At 51.2% G+C, this 23369-nt stretch overlaps 2 protein-coding genes across 4 annotated transcripts; one reads left to right on the forward strand and one right to left on the reverse strand.

Annotated features, from left to right (window-relative positions):
* Positions 1 to 60: 60 nt before the first annotated feature.
* Positions 61 to 13026, reverse strand: DNAJC5G (DnaJ heat shock protein family (Hsp40) member C5 gamma). 3 transcript variants are annotated; one of them, XM_070512402.1, is made up of 6 exons: positions 12892 to 13026; positions 2716 to 2831; positions 2196 to 2409; positions 1855 to 1999; positions 1269 to 1336; positions 61 to 1070 (listed from the first exon to the last, which is right to left on the reverse strand). In XM_070512402.1, the coding sequence occupies exons 2-5, from the start codon at positions 2826 to 2828 to the stop codon at positions 1287 to 1289; spliced, it is 522 nt and encodes a 173-aa protein (XP_070368503.1). In that variant the 5' UTR covers positions 2829 to 2831; positions 12892 to 13026; the 3' UTR covers positions 61 to 1070; positions 1269 to 1286. The 3 variants fall into 3 exon arrangements, with proteins under 3 accessions (XP_070368503.1, XP_070368502.1, XP_070368504.1); XM_070512401.1 differs by lacking the exon at positions 12892 to 13026 and adding an exon at positions 12393 to 12576; XM_070512403.1 differs by lacking the exon at positions 12892 to 13026 and adding an exon at positions 3648 to 3770.
* Positions 13027 to 13719: 693 nt separating this feature from the next.
* On the forward strand, positions 13720 to 22138 carry SLC30A3 (solute carrier family 30 member 3). Its single transcript, XM_014850360.3, has 8 exons — positions 13720 to 14038; positions 17551 to 17732; positions 18491 to 18637; positions 18734 to 18887; positions 19467 to 19665; positions 19914 to 20019; positions 20284 to 20418; positions 21312 to 22138. Exons 1-8 carry the CDS (start codon positions 13944 to 13946, stop codon positions 21458 to 21460), a joined length of 1167 nt encoding a protein of 388 aa, XP_014705846.1. The 5' UTR covers positions 13720 to 13943; the 3' UTR covers positions 21461 to 22138.
* Positions 22139 to 23369: the final 1231 nt, after the last annotated feature.

The raw sequence follows: 23369 nt of genomic DNA on the forward strand, positions 1-23369 counted from the left end.
AGGACTTTTTCCCCATCCCAGGCACAATTTATCTTTTTTGGGCCCAACATATGCACTGGATTGGACAAAAGTTCTTTTATTTACCAACATTCCTTAGCTCTTCTCCCAGTCAGGAGAGAAAAGTTCGAGGGGTCACTAGGCTCTGACCCTGGGTGGATGGGAAATAAATGGTGTGGAGAGGATGCCAAGTAGGCAGCACCAAGAGGCACGAGTGGGGAAAGGGTCTGTAAAAGTACAGTATTTTCCCTATCACGTTTCATGCCTCTGCTTTAAGAACAAAATATATGGTGATCAGCCTGCCTAAGATGTGGTAAAAAGGATGGAGGCAAGCAACACTGAAGCGTGAACTTCAGTCGACCCGCAGGACTCATGCTAATGGGTGCTGTGCTGGTAGCTGCAGACAGGGGAGAATCTAAAGGTGACATGACCACCCCTAAGCCTCAAATGCATTCAGACTTTTCTTGAGCTGACTCATGGTGGCATGAAATGAGGCTGGCAAGCCAAGTGCATGGGCACCAGAAGAAGGTGAGACGAGCCCCAGAAAGGTATACTGGCTTAGGAATGAGGCTGATGCTAAGAGTGTTTGGTAGACAGAGTTGTAACAAAGGAGGGTTAGCTGGCACATCAGTTCTGGGACAGGATCCACCCTGCTTGGTATCAGGATCTTGGTGGAGATATTCCAAGAGGCTCAGAGACTCTACCAGCTGACATTGGCTCAAATCTCAAGGAAGGCAGAGGAAAAAGAATGCTCTGGAAAAGTCTGTCACCACCACCTGAGACCTTATAAGGGTAGGGATGGGAGGGCTGCTCTCTAACAGATTAAAATGGGGGCTAAAAAACTGGGCTAAAAAAGAAGAGTAGCTGAGTGACCCTGTATCATCAGGGTGAGTGACACCATCAAGGACAGAGATGGCATCTCCATTGGGATGGACACCATCAGTGCTTCTGAAGTTGGGATTCTTACAAGAAGAGGGGCAAATCAGGGTCAATGTCAGAACAGGGCTACTTGCTCCTTTCTTCAACGTGTCCAGTGGGCTGGGCAGCAAAAGGCACCCTCACTGGGTTGGCACCTAGGGGCAGAAGAAGTCGGCATCTTATTAACCAGAAGGAATTGTCACCTGGAATTTAAAGCAAACCCACTATAGGGAAGGATACAGACATCTTCAGTCCATACTATAAGGATATAAACTTTCCACCAACGACTCATCTGAAGCTAGGGTATATTCTTGTCTCCTCCTTTAATTATTGTTGCATTTCAGTTTTCATACCTTACTCTTCTTCATCTTTTAATCATCTTCACTATAAGTATCTTGCCTTCTAGAACTTTGTTTGTTTCCTATAACGGAATTTGAAAAACACAAGTACAAATATTTAGTAACAATTTTTTAGTCTACTGATGAGAAAATAGTTACCTTGTAGTTACACATTAGCATCACTAGGTGGCACTGGTGTGAACTTCAGTCAACCCACAGTTTCAAGTCAAGTCTGAGGGTGGGGATAATCTCAGACACTTTACCCTCCTTTTGAGAAACGCAACAAGGTGCATCCTCTAACTTGTCTTCAACTACTGCCTTTTCTAGGCAGACTCTCTCATCCCATTCCTTACCTTAACTCCCACCCCCTTTTCCTTAACAATCATGAGAGGCCAAAACCACATTCAAGCTGCCAATTTGTGGCAGAAGCCCCTCAGAAACCGAGAGTATCCCTTTCTCTTTCTTTACCTTGCCCCAATACCGACTTGAGACTCCCATATTTAGGGGTTCACAGATTCACCCCCAACCATTTCTCTCACCCCCCACTATTTCTTTCATTCCTAAGCCGGCTCTTACCTCAGTCCCTGTCTACAGTTCTCACCTGACCTTGAAGGTTGACTCTGGACATTCTGCTGGGGTTTTCTCCTAGCAGCGTCCTCAGGTGGTGGCTTGAGTGCTCCACAGCAAAAGCAGCAGCAGCAGCAGCAACAGCAACAAGTGAGCAGAGCACACAGGAGGACAAGTGTCTACAAGACAGGAAAGCAGGGCCTCAGTCCAGCAGATCTTCTATATTTCCATTCAAACTCCCCTCCCTCAATCCTCCCAGCACCCAGAACATGAGACAACGGAAACATCTGTCCTAGGAAGGGAGGGTCAGCAGTCCTAGAAGAGGAGGCTTGCCTCTCCTTCCTTATTCTTAAGGGACTAGGAAGAATTGTGTACCTTGAACCAACAACTATTCATCACAAAATAGTATCTGACGCCTTCTTCGCCAAAGTGATCATATATATATATTCCCAATGAGCCATGCCGGTCGTAGATTTTCCGCTTCTTAGGGTCACTTAGTACGGCGTGGGCTGTGTTGATCTCTTTGAATATTTCTGCTGCTTGAGCATTCCCTGGATTCTTGTCTGGATGATACTTCAAGGCCAGTCTCCTACCCAGGCAATACCCAAAAGGAGGGTGGGGAGAGGATGGGGAATGGCTGGGGAGGGAGGGTTAGGATGAATGACAGGCAAAGGTCTCTAAATTGTGAAGAAGGAATGCGTGGGACATGGTACAAATGATGGAGGCAAGGAGCCCAAGCCTAAACTCCTTCCCCTACCACACTGAAGAGGAGGACGGCCCCATCTGGCCCCAAAGTGAAGGCTTGGGGATTTAAAAATAGGTCAGAAAGCAAGGGAGAAAGAAAAACGTTTAAGGGGGGAAATTCCGGGGTTTAATGAGGGGCTGAGGTGTGAACCTGTAGGCCTTTTTGACGTCTTCAGGTGAGGCACCCTTCTTAAGCTCCAGCACTGCATAGAGGGTTGACCCACTTTTGGACAGCCGGCGGGCTGCTTCATCCACATGAGACATGATCTAGGTCAGAGGAGAAGAAATATTACAGGTGAGGCCCGGAGAATTGAACTTCCAGGAACAGGAAGCTCTTTGCCTTCAGGAGCTAGGCAGGGAAATGACTACAAAGGGACAAGTGTAAGACAAAGTGAGTGGATCTGTGACTAGCAGGAGCGTGCAGGTGACCAGAAAAGACGTTCAAATTCAAATTTTAAAGAGGAACATCTTCTCCTCACCTTTCCCAGCGTCCTTCAGCTACAGAGACCTCCAGACACCCCACATCCTAGAGAGGTGTAAGCAGGTGGAGGTCCACGCCATGGGAAGAAACTGATTTTGTCCAGAGCTACTAGCACCTTAAGTACTTAGCACAGCCTTGGGCCTGTCCAAGCTCATTGCTGGGTTTGAAAGCCCAGCGTCGCCCCAGCCCTTAACAGGTGGCTCAGGAATCAGGGATCCACAGTTGCCATGGGAGAAAGAAGTCAGACCGCAGCTGAGCTGCCTAAGAGAAGTCAGCGTCCAAAAGCCAGGACAGAGGACAATGCTCACAGCTGGGCCACAGACTGTCTTCTTCCCCCAGCCTCGCCTCTCAAACCATCCTGCCCCTGCCCCCTAGAGCCGGGGCAGTGGGGAGAACAGAGGGATGACTCAAGAGATGAAGAAGGAAGTGGGGAGAGGCAGCCGTGGGGCCGACCAGCGAGGGAAAAGGGAGCAGAACCCCAGAGTGGGAGAGAGCTCGGGAGGGTGCGGCCACGGAGAACCAAGGCAACAAGCTCCGAGGAGAGTGCTCGGGTTCCCCAGGTCCTCCTCCGCGTGGACTCCACACACGGCCAGGCGCTTTACCTCGGAGGGGCTGCCTTCAGCCCGGTAGGCCTCATGCAACCTCCATCAGGCCGTGAAACTTCTCACCCGAGTCCAGCCGCCCACTGCGCTTGCGCGCTGCGTCAACACTCTGGTCGCTTTTTGGCGCCGCCGGAAGGTCTGGGAGGTGAGGCTACGAGGCCCTGGGACTTATTTCACTAACGGGAAGCCTCAGCGTAGGGATTGCTGGGGCAAGCGGCCAAGGGCTGCCTACAGTCGGTTTCAGCCCCACCCATCGTTTCCAGCCTACGTTTGGGCGCAGCCTCCAGAGGCATCCGGTCCTCTCCCATGGGAGAGGTCGCCCGTCCCGATCACCGTCATGGCGCATCGACTCAGTAACGGAATGATAATGAGCTTGCGGACTGTGGCTGTATAAGAGGTGTGGTTGTTGCAAGACTTTCTCGAGAGATGTATTATCTTCCCGGTCTTCTTTTTCTGAATTTAAGGGTCTCCACTTGGTCCTTTCTTTCTCTTCCACCTGGAAACTCCTACATATTCTTTAAGACCTACATCAAATGTTAGTATTCCTGGGAATCCTTCCTTCATTACCCCAGTTGTACCTACCTTGCAGTGTCAAAGCGTTTATCCTATTATATTGTAATTATTAGTTTGCATGTTCTTTTGAAACGATATCTCAGAGTCCAAAGGTCACTATGGTTTTTCAAAAACTTGATTTAAATACTTTTACATCATGAGTATGTATCATAATGTAATTATATAATCCAGATTGGATTGTTTCTAACCATTTGATGGTATAATAGCCTTATAATGAAAATTCTTGTCTATAAATCTTTAAATGTCTCTTTTTTTTTCTTAGGGTAGATTCCTGGTAGTGGAATTATTGGGTCAAAGCAAATGTTTTTGAGGCCTTTGATTCATACTCCTAACTTGCTTCCCAGAAAGGTACCAAAAGTACCAATTTACATCCCTAACCAATTTACATCCCACTTGCAGGGCATGAGAGCACCTCTCTCTACCTGGCCTCACTTCCTGTGGTCTCCTACAGGAGGTAGTGTTTGCACCACTTATATTTGCCATTTCATGATATCGGTTTTCTTTACAGAGGAGCACTCAATGGCTCCTATAACATGTAACTGAAGGAATTTATTATTTCAGTAATCTCTCTCTTTGCCCCTCTTGTGGCTTTTATCCCTCTCTTCCCTTTATTACAGTTACTTGTGCACATTTACCTCCACTTCCAGGTTTTAGGTGATAAATCAATCCTTCACTCCAAGAGATGTGGGCCATCTGAGCAAACTAAGGAGCCCATATGCAACAGGCAAAATCACCACTGAATTGATTCCTTTACTTTGTAGATCTGTGATCAGTGTAGAGGATAGGGATGAAAATCTTTGGCATTACCCACCCAGTTCATAGATTCTGGGGCAGGTGAGTTCAAAGGTTAGTTACCGAAGTGAAGGAGCTAAAACTGACAATTTTTGGGGTGGTTTGTACTATGCCAAATTTCTCTAACCTCCAAACTTAGATCACCATCATGGGACACCTAGTAGAACTAGTAAAACAACCAGGCCGTTTCTTCACTAGCACTGGGAAGAGAGCAGAAGGCATCAGAAGTAAGTGTACTTACAGTGAATTCTTCACCTCAGTCTACAGGCCCAGCGTGGTCCAGCCCCTGCCTCTCACTCCAACTCTATCAAGTACCACTGTCTTCCTTGCTCTGGTCTCTGCCACACTGCTTTTCTGTCAAATCTTTGAAGACACGTGTTCCCTCCCATGTCAAGGGCCTTTGGCCACCCTGCTCCCTCTGCCCGGAGGACTCCTCCCCAGGCTATTTGCTGGCTCACTTCTTATCCTTCGAGGATCTCAGCTTCGTGCCTTCTCAGAGGGGCCTTCCAAATTGAGTTCTACTTCTCTCTCCCCACCTCACACCACTCTCACCATGATTTGTGAATATATATTTATTTGCATGTTGATTTGTTTAAGCTCTGCCTTCCCCAGTAGACAGTGAACTCCACGAGGACAGGGACCTTGTATGTTTGTTCCCCATTGTATCCGCAGCATCTAGAACCATGCCTGCCTCACAACGAGTGAATTAAGGATTTGTAGAATGAGCTACAGCAGAGGGAGCCCTCTGCTGATTCCAGGTAGGCCCAGAGGTTGGTACATAGCAAGAATTCCATGGGTCAAAAGCACTTAGCTGAGGAATTCGACAGGGCCACAGGGCCCATCTTGCCTCATATGGTACTAGACAAGAAGAGACACAGGGCTTAAGGGAAAAAAGGCCATAGGGGAGATAATAATGGTGACGCTGAGCTCCTTGTTTCTTCCAGTTCCTAAGACAGTTCCTGGGATATTGTAGGTGTTCTGTAAATGGTGGTTGGTTGAATGAGTGAGCAAACTTTTGTGTGCCTTTTCAGAGGTACTTTTACCTAATCATCTCCTTTGGTCCTCACCACAGCCCTGAGAAGTGGTATGGTCACATCCCTGCCCTATTGAAGAAGTGAGCCCAGAGAAAGAGGGCAAATTAGGCTCTGAGAAGAGTTAGTAAACATCTTTCACATCTTGGCAGAGGCTCCAGAATGTTATTACTGCTTATCATTGCCCTCTGACATTCTAATCATAGTTTGTGGCCCTTGAAATAACCATTATCTTTAGGTCTTCTGAACCTCTCCTCTGAATGAAGTGACTGCAGCCAGTAGGCTGCAGAGGTGGGAATAGAGCAGGCGAGGTGGCCTGGCATCCAAAGAGGCTCTCCACTTTGCCTTTACCTAGAAACAGACCCCCTTTGACTCTGTTTTTTATGCACAGGGTCTCTTCTAACACCCAGCACAGAATAGGAAGCACACACAAGCCAGGAGTCAGGAGCCCTAGATCTTAGTTCTGGCTCCGGCTCTAACAAGCTGTGTGATCTTGAACAAGTCACTTAATCTCTGAGTCTCTTTTTCCTCTTCTGTAAAAACCTGTGTCATTTCACAGGGTTGATATCAAAACTGAATTATATTTGGTTGTAAAAAGAATGGAAAAAATAAAAATAACTTTGCTAAAGAATAATTACAGACTAAAACCTTTTCTGGAGTCATTTGCCCTCCTGCCATACCTTGAGTCAGTGATCTTAGAGTTTACTACCTCACAGAGCCATTTGGTCTCTCTTGGAGAAAACCAAGAAGCATCCCTTATTTGCCCACAAACAACTAAAGTTTTAGTCATATAGCTGGAATACACACATACAGACAGCAGACATTGGCATATTTATACCCAAAATATCACGCGCTCGAACATATGCAGTGGGAGAGAGAGATCATAATTTGTCATACCCAAACACCAGGTTCTAGAATTGTACAGTTTTCAAGCTGGAAGGGACCTCAGAGGCTTAACTCTTATCCAATGCCTTCATTTTGTAACTGAGGAAAATTTGGCTCAGAGAGAAGGATTGACCTACTCAAGGTCAAGCAGTCAAGTCCAAACCTAAGTCTTCCAACTCCAAGTTTAGTGTCTACACCATGACTGCTCCTTATACACACCACCTCCCTTCCCACTTAAAAAATCTAGGTCTAGAGACAGAGCTAGCTGTAGTTCATAGTCACTTCATTTCATGGGTGTCAGGTAATGTCCCTCTTTCCCTCCTCCAATTGAAGGCATAGATACTACATGTGACCAACACCACCTCCGGCCCCATTAGTTTGCTTGTTCTCTTCGGGGCAGACATCTCGGGGTGGCAGGTGGAGGGCTTCCAGCTGGAGAGGCTGCTTCATGACCCTGTCCTCTCTGACCTGCATCCCCAGACTCTGCAGACCTAGGGGCAGGCTAACTGGCACACCTGCCTCCGCTGTAAAGTGGAGATAATAGGGTCTACCTCTGAGGATTGTTAAGAGGATTAAATATTTAATTTGAACAGTGCTTTGCACATGGTAAGTGCTATGTCATTATAATCATCATCATCATTCTTTCTATCTTGTCTCGTCCCAATTTTGGAAAGAGAGAATTTGCTTTTTATTTTGTCCCTGGGAAGAAGGGAAAAATCAGGATCCTTCCTCTAATAAGATTTGCAAATTGTCATTGGTATCCTTCCATCCTCTTTCTACATCCTTCTCCCTGCCTCTTAGAATCCCATTTTCTTGTTCCTCTACCCAATGTCCTCATGTTGCCCTCTGGCTATCCAGAATATCCCAGCAGTCCTCTCCAAGCAGTCAGGACTCCAAAATTACCTCTTACTTCTCTCCTTTTAACATTTCTAATAAAAACTATTACCTCCATGAAATGATCACATCATTAAGGGTTAGGTGGAAAACAGTCTGATGAAAACACTGTAATTCAGCTTATAGTGAGAAAGACTATTGATAGCCTCACCGTCTTATTCCTACTACCACGAAAGGAACAATTGGTAGAATATCAGGCAGTGTGTCTAAATAAAGTGACAAATACCAGGCTATGTTTCGGGAAGAGGCTTTGGGCCTTTAATCATTTCTCTCCTTTCTGTTCAACTCCACCAATTTCACATCTTTTCATGTTGCTGGTTCTCCTCCTACGTCTCCAGCCAGTTTCCTGTCCTCCTCGCTGGCTCCTCTTCCTTCCTTCACCTCCTGACTGTGGATATTCTATATGGTGTAGTCTTTAAGCTTCTGCTTGTACCCTCTCTCTTCTTGAGAGATCCAAGCTATGCCCATGGCTTCATCTGTCACAACAATGCTTCTAGAGTCAGCTTAGTGTCATCCACATGCCAGCCTCCTATTGCCTCAAAACTGCACTCTAAAATCTGAACTCATAATCTTGCCCCCAAACTGGTGGCTCCTCTTGGGTTCTCTATTTAGGTTAATGTTATGACTATTTCCAAGATAATGATGATGCTCAAAACCCAAATATCACTGGGCTGTGGACTCATTATTTCCCCCAAATTTAAGCCAAAAAGTCTTTTTTTTTTTTCTCAAGATGCCTCTTTCAACTGTCCCTTCTTTTCGGCTCCCACAGCCTTGAAGCCCCCCAGTTAAAGGATTTCCATATCACACTGACTGTTGTCCTAGTCTTCTAACTGTTCTTCCTACTGTCAGTTTTGTCCTGGATACTGCTACCAGATCAATGTGTGCAAAGCAGCGCTTCCATCATTACCTCTCCTTGGCTCATAGCCTACAGGATGCAAAATAACCTTTTAAATCCAGCAATGAACTCTGCAACTTGATACCAACTTATCTCTCCAAACTCAGTTTACTGTTGCCCTAAAGTGAACCTTCCATGACAATCAGGGTGGTCTTTTCCCCCTAAATATTCCTGTTTTTTCTCACCTCTATCCCATTGCTCTCACACCATTTCCCTTCATGAATTGTCCTTTTCATGAATCAATTCACTTACTCAACAGATATCTATTGAGCACTGCTCTATGCCTAGTACCTTGGATACAATGATAATCGGTCGAACTCTTTTTCTGCTCTAATAGATTATAGCCTACTATGGAACACAGACATTCATTAATATCTTCAACAAATATTTATTGGGTGCTGTCATGTGCCAGACACTGTTCTAGGTGCTGGGGATACAGCAGCATACAAAACAGACAAAAATGTCTGCCATCATGGAGCTTACATTCTGGTGGGAGGAAATAGACAGTAAACAAAAAAAGTAAAATGTATAGTATGTTAGGTGGTAATAATGGCTATGGAGAAACATAAATCAGGGGCTGGAGATAGAGAATTTTTGAGGAAAGATTGCATTTTTCAAAAGGATAAGTAGAGAGGGCCTGCGAAGTTGCTATTTTGATCAAAACCTGAAGCAGGTCCTTAGGTCAGTCATGAAGCCATCTGGCAGAGTGTCTTACAGGTAGAGAGATAAGGAAATGCAAAGGCCCTGGGCTGGGAGTGTGCCTGGTGTATTGTAGGACCCGCACGAAGGCCAGAGTGGCTGAGGAGTGAGGTGGGAGTAGTATGACATGAGATCAGAGGGGACTAGACTGTGTAGGGCTTTGCCAGCCATTGGAGGGCCTTTGGCTGACAGTGAGATGGGGAGTGCTGAAATCTGGCCTATGTTGCCTGGCCACTGGATTGAGAATAGACTGCAGGGAAATAAGGGTAGGAAAAGGAAGACAACCTAGGAGGCTACTATAGTAATCAAGAAGACAGATGATGGTGGTTTGGACAAGGGCGACAGCAGGATTTGCTGACAGATTGGATGTGGGGTGGAAATAGCGGAGTCCAGGATGACTCTAAGGTTTCTGGCCTGAGCAAATGGAAGGATGGAGTTATATGTTCTGATGTGGGAGAACTGCTGAAAGAGAAGTTTTGGGATGGGGGTGATGGAGGGGAGCTCAGTTTAGACTAAGGAAGCTTGAGATGCCTATTAGACGTTACAGAGGAGAGATCAAGGTGATGTTTCATATGTGAGTTTGGAGCTCCAAGTGAGAGATCTTGGACTCATCATCATATAAATACCATTTATTTTTTAAGTTTTTTTAAATAGAAAATTTCAAACACATTTAAAAATAGAATAGTACAAGATCGCCCATGTCCCCATTATCCGGCTTCAACAACCACTGCTTTCTGCTGCTTCTAGATAGTATTTAAAGCCTTGAGACTGGATGTCTCCATGAGAGTGAGTGCTGGAAGGTAAGAGAGGAGGATGACCAAGCCCGTGGCTGCTCCAGCATTAAAAGGTTGAGAAAATGAGGAGGAGCCAGCAAAGGAGACTGAAAATAAGCAGTCAGTGAAGTAGGAGGAAAACTTATGGTATCTTGGAAGCCAAGTGAGGAAACAAGTAATTCCCAAATAATTTAATTACCATATGATAAGTACTAAGGAAGAAAAAGAAGCGTAAAGTCAGGGAGGTAGACATTTAAGCTACAGCCTTCCCTCATCCTCTCCATCTCCAACTAAAATCCTACTTCCTCCATGCCGCTTCCATTCTGACAAACAGCTCCTCCTTTGTGGGATGGCTTTATCTAGGACTATGTGTGAGCTACTAGGGGGCGCTGGGGACTCGGTGATGAGAAAGAGCATTCCTGTCTTCAGGGAGCATGTACTCTCCTGAGGAGACAAAGAAGGAAACCACTTCCTTGTTACAATGTGGTAAGTGCTAAAATCACATAAACACAATGGGCCTTGAGAGCACCAGGGAGGGGCACTTAAGCCAGCCAGAGGGCAGTCAGGAGAGGCTCCCTGCAGGTAACACCTGAGCAGAGAGGGGAGTAGAAGTTGGGCCCCCTGGGGCACAGACCCCTTAGCCTGGTTTGGACCTTTCAAATGTTAATCCTTGCCCAATGCTTGGATTCCAAGTCTTGATCTCAGGATCTCTAGCCTGGCCTAAATCCTGACCTCAGCACGAGGGTTTGTTCTCCTCTTCCAATATGAACTGGTCCAGCCTAGGTCCCCCTGAAACTCCCTTCTGACCTGCTCTGCCACCCTCTGCTCTGTAAATCAGTAACAAAAGACTGCAGAACAGAAATCTCTTGCAATCAAGTTAAAGCCGGGGGGGGGGGGGGGGGGGGGGGGGGGGGGGGCGGGGAGGGAACAAGTCTATTTTGTTCACCAGGAATCCCCAGTTTCCTTGGTAAGGTTCATGTCAGGAAGTTAGTGTTCAGCAAATGTTGAATGAATAGTTCTTACAAGACTACAATTCCCTACAGGCACCAGTCCTAAGCTGTCCTTCTAACACCTGCATAATCTTCCTAGGTCAGATCCACCTGCAGAATGCCTTCCTCAGGCCTGGAATTCAGGAGGACCCTTTGCAAAGATTTCGTAAGGCCGCTTGATGGCTCTTTGAGAAACACGTGCAAGCAGTCTTTTTCACTCCTAGGCTTTTCTTGCATACAAATCCAAGCAAAGGCAACTGTTGGTATTCTCCCAGCCGGTGCCCTTGGTTTCCGGAGGCGGCACGTTCCAAGGGCCGACATACCCAGGGAGCCGCGGCGGAGGGCAGCCCTGTAATCCGTCTGCTCTGACGCCCCTTTCCTGTCCCCACCTGCTGGCTCCCCGCCCTGTGGCGGGCGGGCACGTGCCAGCGTCTGCGCCCCCTCCCGGGCACCCGGGGCTGCTGTCCGCGCGCTGTGGGCTGCTCTGGAAGGGAATCCCAGAGGAAGCCATTGTTGTTATCGTGTCCCCTGTTGTCATCGGTTGAGGTGTGCCTGGAACCCCCTTCCCCGCATGGGACCCCGCAGTTTCTTTCCATTCTCGAGCTCGCCCGCCCTGGACGCTTGGGGCGAGGCTACCGCATCCGAACCCTGGAATGCGCGGTGGCCCCTCTGCGTCCCAGCTCCAAGGATCTCAGAATTAGGGAAGCCCCAGCTCTGGTGCGGAGCTTCGAAAACCGACGGCGCCAGGCGAGATGTGCCTGGGGCCCTGGCATAGCGGGCGAGGACATGAGCTCCATCCCAGCTCTGACGCGGACCACAAGATGACCTTGCCTGGTAGCTTCCCCTCTCGCCACCTCAGTTTGCTCCCCTATGACCTGAGAGGGAACTGAGGCCCCATGCCTATAGGGGAGGTTGGAGAGAGAAAGCCACCTCCACCGCACTCCCTTGCCCCGCGTGGGCTTTGGGCTGGGCCGTCGGCGAGGAGTGGCAGGCAGGGCGCCAAGGAAAGGCTGGCGCGGGCCTGGGGCGCGGCGTGGGTGGAGGCGCGGCGCCCAGGGCGCGCGCAGACCCCTTCGCGCTTCCGTTGCGCACCGTTCCCCGGCGCAGTACGGTCTCTTCGCACTCGCCGCCCGCAAACCTTGGCACCAGCCGCACTCTCCCCCGCCGGAACAGCCAGCCCGCCGCCCAGCTTGCCTAATCCGTTCAAGCCTTACCTCCTCCGCGAAGCTCTCCCGGGTTAACCCCATCACTTCCAACCACTCTATCTGGCACGTGCTCCGGGTTTTGTATTTTTTTTTTCTTTTGGAAACGCACTCACGGTCTCATTGTTTGGCATTATAATGTTGGGGCCGATAGTCTATCCCTGGAACCTTAAATTCAGGACGCCCAGTGTGTTCTGAAGGGTGCGGTTGATGGGTTTCTTACCTGGGCTCACTAACCACTCCTACCCTCCGCGCCTCCTCATCCATGCTCACTCTTTCCTTTCCTCCTGACTACTTTCAGAGTGTCGCAGCTTGGAGTGCACCATCCGATCCCCACCCAGCTTTCATTCTACAGTGGCGGCAGGCGTGAGGGGCAGAGAGCATTGAGCATTTGAAGCTTCGACTCCAGGCTCGCCCACCGACTTTGCTGTAAGTCACTCCTTCCCCTGGACTTTAGTTAAAATGAAGTAATGCCCGGGAAGGTGCTACAGGTTCGGGGGTAAGGAATCACCTGCTGACAAGCTGACCGCAGGCTCCCTCCAAGAGCACTGGCTTGTGCCCCCGGAGAGGTGGTGCCGCTCCTCTCTCCTCTGGCTGCCCCAGCCTCTGAGCGACAAGACTTCGGCTCGCACTCTCTTCAGTCGCCAGTGCGGCTCCCTGAACCGAGAAAGGAAAGAGGATGGGGTTCCAGGCCCAGCCCTTTAGTCACCGGCTGCATGACCCTAGACACTTCTTCCTCTGGGACTCAGTTTACTCATCAGAAAAATAGGGATAATAATGGATTGAAGGAGAGCAGGAAGCTTTTTGTCACCCAATGTTTCTGTATAAAAATAAATGGTAATGAGCATACAGTGCTTGGCAGCAGATCTCGCTCACTAATTCCGACCCCACATCCTCCTCAGAGAGATTTCTGGACGGAGTCCCTCGAGTTCTCCCTGATGTCTCACGGCTCACCCCACTTTTTTTCTGGTTCTCTTGAGATAGGTAATGGATTCACACCTGTTCCTGCCTCTGCGTGGGGGCCTGGGCCCAAGAGGTGACGAGTGGCGGGGCGACGCACCCGCGCGGGCGTGCAAGGCGCGGTATTCCTTGGGCGAAGGTGGGTGGCGAGGTCCCCAGGCCTGAGGAGCTTGGCTGGGAGCCGGTAGGCGGGGCTTGGGCGGAGGCGGGGCTAGTTCGCCGAGGGGAGGGGCTATGGAGATGAGGTGATCTCCAGAACCCGGCGGGGCGCAGGGGGCTCCCGCCGCCCCGACCTGGCTCTGGCACAGGGAAATGGGGCTTTGGCTCTGGGGTGGGGCTCGGGGGCGGGGCCTAGGCGTGGAGGAGAGGCAGGGGAGCCTGGAGGCGGGGCTTGGGGAGCTCGCCCCACGCGGGGCGGGGCTCCAGCGGCCGCGGGATCTGCAGTTCGGACTCCCGGCGCACAGTCGCCGCAGTTCCCTCCACTCTGGTGGCCCCGCGGCCCTGCGGGGAGTCCGGGGGTCGGCTGGCCTCTCGGACTTGGCGCGGGGCTGGCCCCGCCTTTCCCTCCCTCAGTGGGTCCTAGACAGTCAGGACCGCAGGGACATGGAACCCTCTCCCGCCACGGGGGGCTCGGAGACCACTCGCCTGGTGAGCCCCCGGGACCGCGGCGGCGCCGGTGGCGGCCTGCGTTTGAAGAGGTAGGACAGACCTGGGCCGGCCCTCAGCCCGGGGGTGCCACCCTTCTGCCATCGGTCTATTTCGTTGTCTCCCTCGGCGCGGCCCCGGCGGGCCGCCCCAGCGCACCGAGGCTCCCTCGGCTTTGCGGCGCCGTGCTCCGTCCCCTCCGGCCGCACAGAGCCCCCTTCCCTCGGCCCTCCCAGCCAGCCCGGACCCTCGCCGCTCAACAGCCCGCTACACCTGCTCCCGGCCACCTTCTTCCTCCCGGTCCCGCGAAACGGCTCCCCGGCCCGCCCCCCAAGCCTCCGGACCCCTCCGCCGCCCCCGCCGCGTCCGACTTCCCTGCGAGCGACTAACCCTCCGTCGAGCCGGAGTTCGCGCCAGGAGTCCAGATGTCCGCATTGCTCCGGGGCCCTGGTGGCGGGAGCACCTCGCCGCCCAGGCTTCGGAGCCCCATTTGCAGGCCCCTGGCCCTGCCCTCCGCGCGCCCGGGCTCGGGGCGCCCCCTCCAGCCGCGGCCAGCTGTGGTCGCCCGGGCCAGCAATGGGCCCGGGCTCCGCGGTGGGTCTTCCGGGCCCCTGGGGGGCGGGCGGCCGCGGGGAAGCGAGGGGGCGGCAAGGAACGAGCAGGTGCGGTCTGGGCGGCAGGGGGTATTCCCGGCTCCGCACAGACGGGGCCGGGGGCGGCGAGGTGTGAAATGAGGCGCGCCGAGCGGCCGGGACAGCGGGCCGGGGGCGGCCGGAGAACCGCCTCCGCGTCCCGCCGGCCTCCCGCGCCCGGCGCCCGCCGGCTCTGCCCGCCTGGTCCCGCGGAGCGGCCGCGCCAGGCCCTTCCCGGCCACCTCCGCTGGCCATTTTGTCTGTCGGCTGACCGTCCGTTTGTCTCGAGAATTTGGCAGGGTCTCAGGCTTTTTCTCTTCCCTCATCTTTCCCAATCTTTCTGTTCCCCCTCCCAGCCCCTCTCCCTTTGTCTCTGACGTGGTGCCTCTGTGTGTTTCTCGCTCTTTCTCTGGGTGGGGGCTGTAAACCTGAGTGGGTGGGGGAGTGGATTAGCAGAAGAGAGAGAAGACTTCCCGTCTGACTCCTTCCTGCAGGGGACTACAGACTGTGGGGGCTCCAGCCGTGGTCCTGGCATCTCCTCACATATCCTTTTGACTTTGCTTGAGGCCTGTCTCCCCTCCCTACATCTCCCTTCACCCTGGCTTAACATTATTTGTTTTTGTTTGTTGGGGGTTTCAGAGGGCCAGGGAGAGACAACTGCCTTTCCTTCCTTCTAAACAGCATGTAGCCCCCCCACAAACACACCCACTCACACACCAACAGTGAGGCTTCTTTAGTACCCAATTCATGCAGAACAAAAGGGAGCAGCCTGTTGATGGGTGGCTACCTTGATGACTGGCTGCGCTGTGCCTTACAGGGCCAGGGGGGCATCTTGCCCACTGCCCCAAAGCCACCCAGCCTCTGTTTGCTCTTCAGACCTGGATCTCTGACACCCAGCTCATCTCCATTCTCATATGACCATTAGTCACCAAATCTTGCAGTATTTTCTGAAAGAGGCTCTTCTCTACCTACCTACCCCGCCTCAAAAATTTTGTGCCGGGAGCCTCTGGCCTGCTCTATTCTGGACCCTTCCATCTCTCCTCTCTTCCTCCCAGACTAGTACATCGGCAAGGTCATCTCGGGGCTCAGGAAAGATGTGTTCAATCAATCAGTGTATCTCCCTTTATGTTCCTCTGAGCCGATAGCTTTCCTCCTCAGCCCTTGCCCTGACTCCTCACACACTCCAAGCTCTATACCTTGTCATTGTCATTCTCTTCTCCACCTAAGTCTCATCTTCAGCCTCTCTCCTGTGACGTTCTCCTCACCTCCATTATAGTTGTTCACTCCCTCCCCTGTGCTCCAAAGTCCTTTGTTCATAACCCTCCTGGCCCCAGCTTCTCCTTGCATAGTAAGTCGTTTGTGACACGTCTGTCTCTCCCACTAGACTGGTCTTCAGTGTGTATACACTGCCTGGCACACCTCACTGAAGAATGAGGATGGGTTTCGAAGCCACCCTCATCTCCCCATCTCCTCTGGAAACACACCTAGAGTCATACACACCCAGATTCTAAGTCTTGGAAGGAAATTCCAAGAAATTAATCTACCTACCAATACTTGAATTTTCCCTGCAGGCACCAAATGTCCCCCTACCTCCCTCATACTCCAATTCACCCACTTGGCAGAGCTTTCTTCAGCCAGAAGGCCCCAGCGCCCCTCCCCACAGATTTACTGCTATGACCACCTTGCTATCTGGAGCCTGCATTTTATTCATGGGTATTCTGACACACCTCCATGAGTATTTCTAGGACTGTATTTTTCTATCTAGGTCCTTTATTCTATGGAAGGTTCTCTCCTTGCTGGGGTTCAGGTTAGGTAGTTCGTTGGACGTGAAACTCAGTTAGCCTGAGCTCAGCCTTTGGCACCCATCGGTGAGGCCCTCAGCCCCATTCATTTGTCAACAGAGGCTTATGGCACTGTGTAGTTAAGGTGACAGGGTGCGTATGGTTGGAGGTTCACCTAACATGTGGCAGACTCCAAATCCAGTGCTCCTACCACTACCATCCCTGGAAATAACAGTCTGCACTCTGTCCTCCCCATGACTAACCCCAGCTTTGGAATCTGGCCATTAGTTCTCTGGGCCAGGAGCCTCAGACTTTTTGGGTTTCAACATTACACTCCTCTCTTAAAGGGCCACAGTTCAGCTGCATGTCTAGAGAGGGAAAGTAAAAGATCTGGGAGTGGAGGCACAGGGAGGTGCACCTGGGAGGGAGGCACTAAGGCCAGGATCAGTACTGAGTCCTGCCCACACTTTGACACCACCCTCCCTGTGTATTGCCTCTGCTTGGTGTGTTCACCTCCCCTTTATCAAAGCCCTCCCATCCTTCAAGGCTCTTCTTATGGTGCCTCCCTCCTTCAGTTGTTTCCCTGATTTCATCAGAATTAATCTGTCCCTCTATCCTTGGAACTCTGATAGCACTTTAACCACTCTAATGGTGATAGCTACCTGCTGCTACATATCTTAGTATTTAGGTACACATTTGTCTGGTTCACCAAAAGCTTCCAAAGATCAGAAAGATGTCCTGCTCATTTTGAATTCCTTATGGTGCTTATCATAAGGAACTGATTTTGTTGGAGTCTAGTCTCAGCTCTACCACTAACTAGCTGTGTGTCCTTCATAAGTCATCTCCATCTCTGAGCCTCATACTTGTAATGTCTTTAATAAAGTGTTAGACCATCTCTAAGGTGCTTTCCAGGTGTGGAAATCTATGGCTCTTTGTGTGAAAGGCAAGGAGGCTGGGATCTGAGCTCTTCATTTAGCCCCTATCTCTCATGTGGTCCTCTGTCTGCAAGCCTTCTGGGTTTGACCAGACCTTGGGAAGGAGCGAGAGATGGATCACATCTGATGAAGCCAGTCTTGGGGACCCAGGACCTGGGAGTGAGGAGCAGGTCAGCCCGGGGGCCAGGCCCCAGGTTGAACCCTGTGCCCACCTCAGTCTCTTCACAGAGCCCTCAGAGCCCCTCTCCGAGCAGCCCAAACCTTTGGAGATGCCCTTCCACCACTGCCACAGGGACCCTCTGCCTCAGCCGGGTCTCACCCCTGAGAGGCTTCAGGCGCAGAGGCAGCTATGTGCTGCCTGTGCTGTGTGCTGTGTCTTCATGGCTGGGGAGGTGGTCGGTAAGTTGAAGCCCCTCCAACCCCATCCCTTTGACAACTGCCTAAGCAACTCTCCATCCAGAGTCTGAGGGATGTTCCTGGGTGGAGAGGCAGAGAAGACAGAGATGGCTGGGATGGGGGAGTTGGGTGCCCAGGACTCCGGAATTGGACGAGGGTGACGGACTGCACCAAGGGGACTTGAGGGCCAGGGCTGGCTTCTCAGTGTTAACCGGTCTCTTTAAGTCCTATTTTCTTGTTATTAAAATATGTCGTTGTAGAAAAACTAGGAAATGTGGATAAGTGAAAAGAAGAAAATACAAGCATACCTTGGAGATATTGCAGGTTTGATTCCAGACCACTGCAATAAAGCGAGTCACATGAATTTTTTGGTTTCCCAGGGCATATAAAAGTTGTGTTTACATTATACTGTAGTCTATTAAGTGTGCGATAGCATTCTGTCTAAAAGAACAATGTTCATACCTTAACTAAAAGATACTTTATTGCTAAAAAATGCTAAACATCATCTGAGCCTTCAGCGAATTGTAATATTTTTACTGGTGGAGAGTCTTGCCCTCTGCGTAATATCTGCAATCCACAATAAATCGAAGCATGATAACATGAGGTGTGCTTGTAGAAACTACCTGTAATCCCATTACCAGAGAAAAATCACAATTCACATTTTGGTGTATGTCCCCCCAATCTCTTTTCCATGCCTAGACACACACACTGCATGATATTTTCTAAATGGAACCGCACTGTACATCATTTTACCCTTGCAGGTGGGTATTTGGCGCACAGCCTGGCCATTATGACTGATGCAGCCCACCTGCTCGCAGACGTGGGCAGCATGATGGGCAGCCTCTTCTCCCTTTGGCTCTCTACCCGTCCAGCCACCCGCACCATGACCTTTGGCTGGCACCGCTCAGGTAAGGCCCCTGCGTGGCCTGGTGACCCTTCAATCTTGTCAGAGGGTACCTCTCAGCGTCCCGAGCAGGCCTCTGATAGCTTGTCTCCCCCTGCAGAGACTCTGGGGGCTTTGGCCTCTGTGGTCTCCCTCTGGATGGTCACTGGCATCCTCCTGTACCTGGCCTTCATTCGCCTGCTGCACAGCGACTACCACATCGAGGGGGGTGCCATGCTGCTGACCGCCAGCATCGCAGTCTGTGCCAATCTGCTGTACGTTCCAGTATGGAGCAGGCACCATGTGGGGCTCAGGGCGAGGGGTCTTCCTCCAGGATGGGAGAGCTGGCTTTCCCCTCCCTGACAGACATGCAACACGTGACACGGTTCTCAACTCTCTGCCCTGGGGATGCCTGAGAAGGGGACTGGGATAGAGACCTAAAATTCAGAGTCAACAGACATTTGTTAAAGGCCTACTGTGTACCAGCCCCTCTGCGAGGGGCTTTCAACAGTATTGACTCATTTAAAGCTCACAACCACCATGAGGTAGGTAGTACTACCCCTCATACACAGTTAATAAAATAGATCCCCAGAGGTGACCAGGCGACTTGCCCAGGCCACATAGCTATTTCTGTGGCAGGGCCAGGATCTGAATCCACGTCTCCAGCACCAAGTCCAGTATTCTTTCCCCAAGCTGCACTATTTGTCTCTCTTAGACAAGGTTGTCTTCTTCCTGGGCCTGAGAAAATAGGTGCAGAAGGGGGTCCTGGGGAGGTGAGAGGAGGAGGCGTGGAAACAGGGCTGAGGAGGCTGGGAGCAGGCCGCCTGGGCTGAGCTGTTCTGCTTCCCCCTCAGAATGGCCTTTGTGCTGCACCAGGCTGGGCCCCCCCACAGCCACGGGTCTAGGGGGGCAGAGTATGCACCGCTGGAGGAGGGGCCTGGGGAGCCCCTGCCCATGGGGAACACCAGCGTCCGGGCGGCCTTTGTGCATGTGCTCGGGGACCTCCTGCAGAGCCTTGGGGTGCTGGCTGCCTCCGTCCTCATCTACTTCAAGGTACCGTCTGTGCAGGCCTGCGCCAGCCTTCCTCCCCCATCCACACCCAGCCCCTCCTTCCGAGGACCCACAGCCTCCCTTCCCCAACTCCAGCTCCCTGCTCCCCTGGAGTCCTGGCCTGAGGTCATGGTCCCTTTCTCCTCAGTAGGATTCTTAGGGGCTTCTCCTGTCCTGTTTGTCCAGGATGCCACTAGATCTTCCTCTGAAAGTTCTCTGTTTACTGGGCTTAGGGAACTCTTTCTCCACAGCCTCAGTACAAGGCAGCTGACCCCGTCAGCACCTTCCTCTTCTCCATCTGTGCCCTTGGATCCACGGCTCCTACCCTCCGAGATGTTCTTCGTGTTCTCATGGAAGGTAAATCAGACGCCCCCACTCCCCACCCCTGGGGTCCTCTCTGCCCTCATTTTAGCATTGGGTGCCTCTCTTTTTCTCTGAAGAGAGTGTGGGGAGAAGGCCTGGGTCATGGGGACCATTGCTGGAAGGAGGATTTAGGCACAGGGTAAATTGCGGGGGTCAACAGGGTGACTAGGTACAGGATGGAGGAGGTGGAGTCTGGTGGGGAGCTGCCCTTGAGCGGGAGCGGCCTTGACAGTAAGGCATGGTGGGTGTTGCTTGCAGGTACCCCCCGAAGTTTGGGGTTTGAGCCTGTGCGGGATACACTGTTGTCAGTGCCAGGAGTCCGGGCAACTCATGAGCTGCACCTGTGGTCCCTTACGCTCACTTACCATGTTGCTTCTGCACACCTGGCTATTGGTGAGTCCACACTGGCCCCAGCTGGTTACATCCTAGAAATATTTCTCCCTTCCCCTCCCCCTCCAAACATAGGCAGATAGCCTGAATTAATGGAATTCTTTCAGTCTCTCTACCTTTCTCCATCTCTCTCTCTGTCTCCGTCTCTGTTTCACACACACATGCATGTTGGAGACAAGGAGCCCTGGACAGGGTGTTCTAGGGGAGGTTTCACCCTCCCTGAAGTAGTGCAGGGAATCAGCCAGCCTTAAAAGATCACTAGTGCCTGCAGGATAGGTACACTTGGTGGGGTGTCTCATAGCTACTAAAAATGGGGATTATGAAGACTGTATGGCAATTAGGAAAAATGTTTACAGTATAATGCTAAGAGAAAAAAGCTGAATATAAAATTATATCTACATTATGATTCAGCTATTAAAAATATATATGGTGACTCACAAGCTGACAAAGGATTTTTGAGTTTCTTCCAGATGCAAGAAGCAATCAGAGACATGCAATTTGGATGCCAAAAATATTATACTTGTGGGATTTTTGATGGTAACTAACTCTAGAGGGACAATGGGACAGAATATTTAACATCTGGATTGTCCTGGAAAATTGGGTGGTATGGCTACTGAAACACACTGCTGCATATTGATACTAAAAGAGCAGGAGAGAATAGAAAAATAAGGACAGTTTGGTGTGTTAGCAGGGTTGATTAGGGGTGAGTCTTTTCAATCTTTTCTTTGACGTTTTCACGTTGTTCGTACAATACAGGAGGAATATAAAGCTCCCCATTCAATCCTGGCTTTAATTCCATACCAGCCCCTGGGTCCCCCTTCACCCATCCTTATCTCGGCCCCTGCCTGGTTCCGGACTCCCCTGGGAAGCTGCTGCCTCTTATCACTCTCCCGCAGACTCCACGGCTGACCCTGAAGCTGTCCTGGCTGAAGCCACATCCCAGCTCCACTCCCGGTTTGGATTCTCTAGCTGTACCCTGCAGGTGGAGCAGTACCAGCCTGAGATGGCCCAGTGCCTGCGCTGCCGGGAGCCCCCCCAAGCCTGAGCCACGGCCCCACCCTCACCCCACTGCCAGGCCCAGGTTCAGCCCCGGACTCTCAGCACCTGCCTCCCTGCTCATGGAGAAGGGACAGAGCTGGGCCCGTACCCCTTACTCTCTTCCTCCTTCCACCTGTCAACTGCCCCGCCCCCAGCCCCAGTGGGCAAGACCAAAGTATGTGTTGGGGGGTGGGGTGGGAGTCAGGCTGAATGGGGGAATCAGTGCACTGGGGGTGTAGAAGTCCCATGGTCCCTGCTCCCCACCATCTGAGGAGCCAAGAGTGTCCTTTCCATACAGTTCATTTGTCTGTGTGGCAAGCTGGCTGACTGGCTGGGGGCATCTGCCTGTCTGTGTGCTGTTGTTGTGCCTATGCCTGGGGGAGGTCAGCAGGGGCCCCCCTCCCCATCTGGTCCTCGCTCTGTCTATGCAGGAGCCCCAAAGCGTGCACTTTGTCCGTGTGTTCTAGCCCTGTGGTTTTGTCTTTGTGTGTGTGTGTTTCCTGGTGCTGTGGCCTGTGTGTCTCTGTGCCTGTGTGGCTGTGCTATGGTCTCTTGAGTCTGCACCATCCATGTGTCTGTTTTGGGGTCTGTCTGTCCATCCCTCTTTTGGTGCTGTCCCCTCGGCTATCCCAGAGAGAGGGAGGACTCCGCCACAGCTCCACCAATAAACTTGTGTCTAACTGCATCTTTTCAGCCCCTGTGCTGACTCCTCAGGAGGGGGAAATAGAATTGGTCATCTGGGAACTGATGGAATCCCACAGGAGTGAACTTCCACAGCCCTCCTACCCCTTCTCAGCCTCTCCACCTTCTTCACCCTCAAATATCCATTTTGATGGAGGCTAAAACCCGCCAGGCCCTTTACTACCTTCCCTAGTTGCAGCATGCTTGAGCCTGGGGCCTTGGCTCAGGGAGAGCCCCCGTGTGCCCTGGGCCTGGCTGCAGAAGAAAATTGGAAGGCAAGAAGCCAAGGGATCCTGGGGAGTCACTCCTAAAGGCTCCCGCAGGCCACGCTGGCCTCAGGCTGGTTGGAGGGAAGCTGCGTCCCTTTGGGGGAGAGTGGTTGGACCACGGTGCTGATGTGGGCCTTGTTCTCAAGTGGTGTAAGGTGCCGGGAGGGCCCTCAGTCCCAGTGCCCCGGCCCTGAGTCCAGGTTTGGGCGGCAGACACCGAAGACCTCTCTTACAATTATTCCCCCTTTGCCTCAAGAATCATGTTTTGATCTTACAAACCAGGCTCATTAAGGGATTGTTGATTTTCTCTTTTTAAAAAAATCAAACTTTGTGCTTTGATTTTAGACTTTGTGCTTTGGATCAGCGGGAATTCACGGACCTTCCCTGCCTAGGTTGAAAGAATTTTAGCCTGAAGCAAAGACTGAGCACTTTCATTAGCCCATACATATTTCTGCAAGGCCATCCCTCCCATAATGGAACTATCTCTACTACAAAATTATCTTTTTTTATTATAAAAGCATATTATAAATATATGCTTGTTTTAAGAGTCCAACAAAAGAAAAGCATATAAAGTAGAAAATGAACGTTACCCCTCCAATCTTACTCTCAGAGATAACTGCTATTCACAGTTTGGAGTCTCTCTGCCCATATTTTTATATATGTACAAACACTTCTATATAATAACATAAATGGGATCATTTATAGGCGAGAGCCTGTAACCTGCTGTTATGACTCAAGCATACACCCTGGCTGCATCGTTCTGTGTCAATACACATAGATTTCATTACTCTTTCTAAGGTGAGGCTTTTGGACTAGTTGAAAATAGGCCTCTGCACTCTGATTTCCAGCTGGGGGCCCAGCCACGGCTGGGTGAGTCGCTGCTGGCCTGATGGCCTGAGTCAGGCGCCAGAGGCTGGGCTGAGGTGAAGCGCTGGCAGTTCATCAGACTTGGTGGCCGACGTGGAG

This window comes from Equus asinus, chromosome 6, assembly GCF_041296235.1.
Source record: "Equus asinus isolate D_3611 breed Donkey chromosome 6, EquAss-T2T_v2, whole genome shotgun sequence".
Classification (NCBI taxonomy): domain Eukaryota; kingdom Metazoa; phylum Chordata; class Mammalia; order Perissodactyla; family Equidae; genus Equus; species Equus asinus.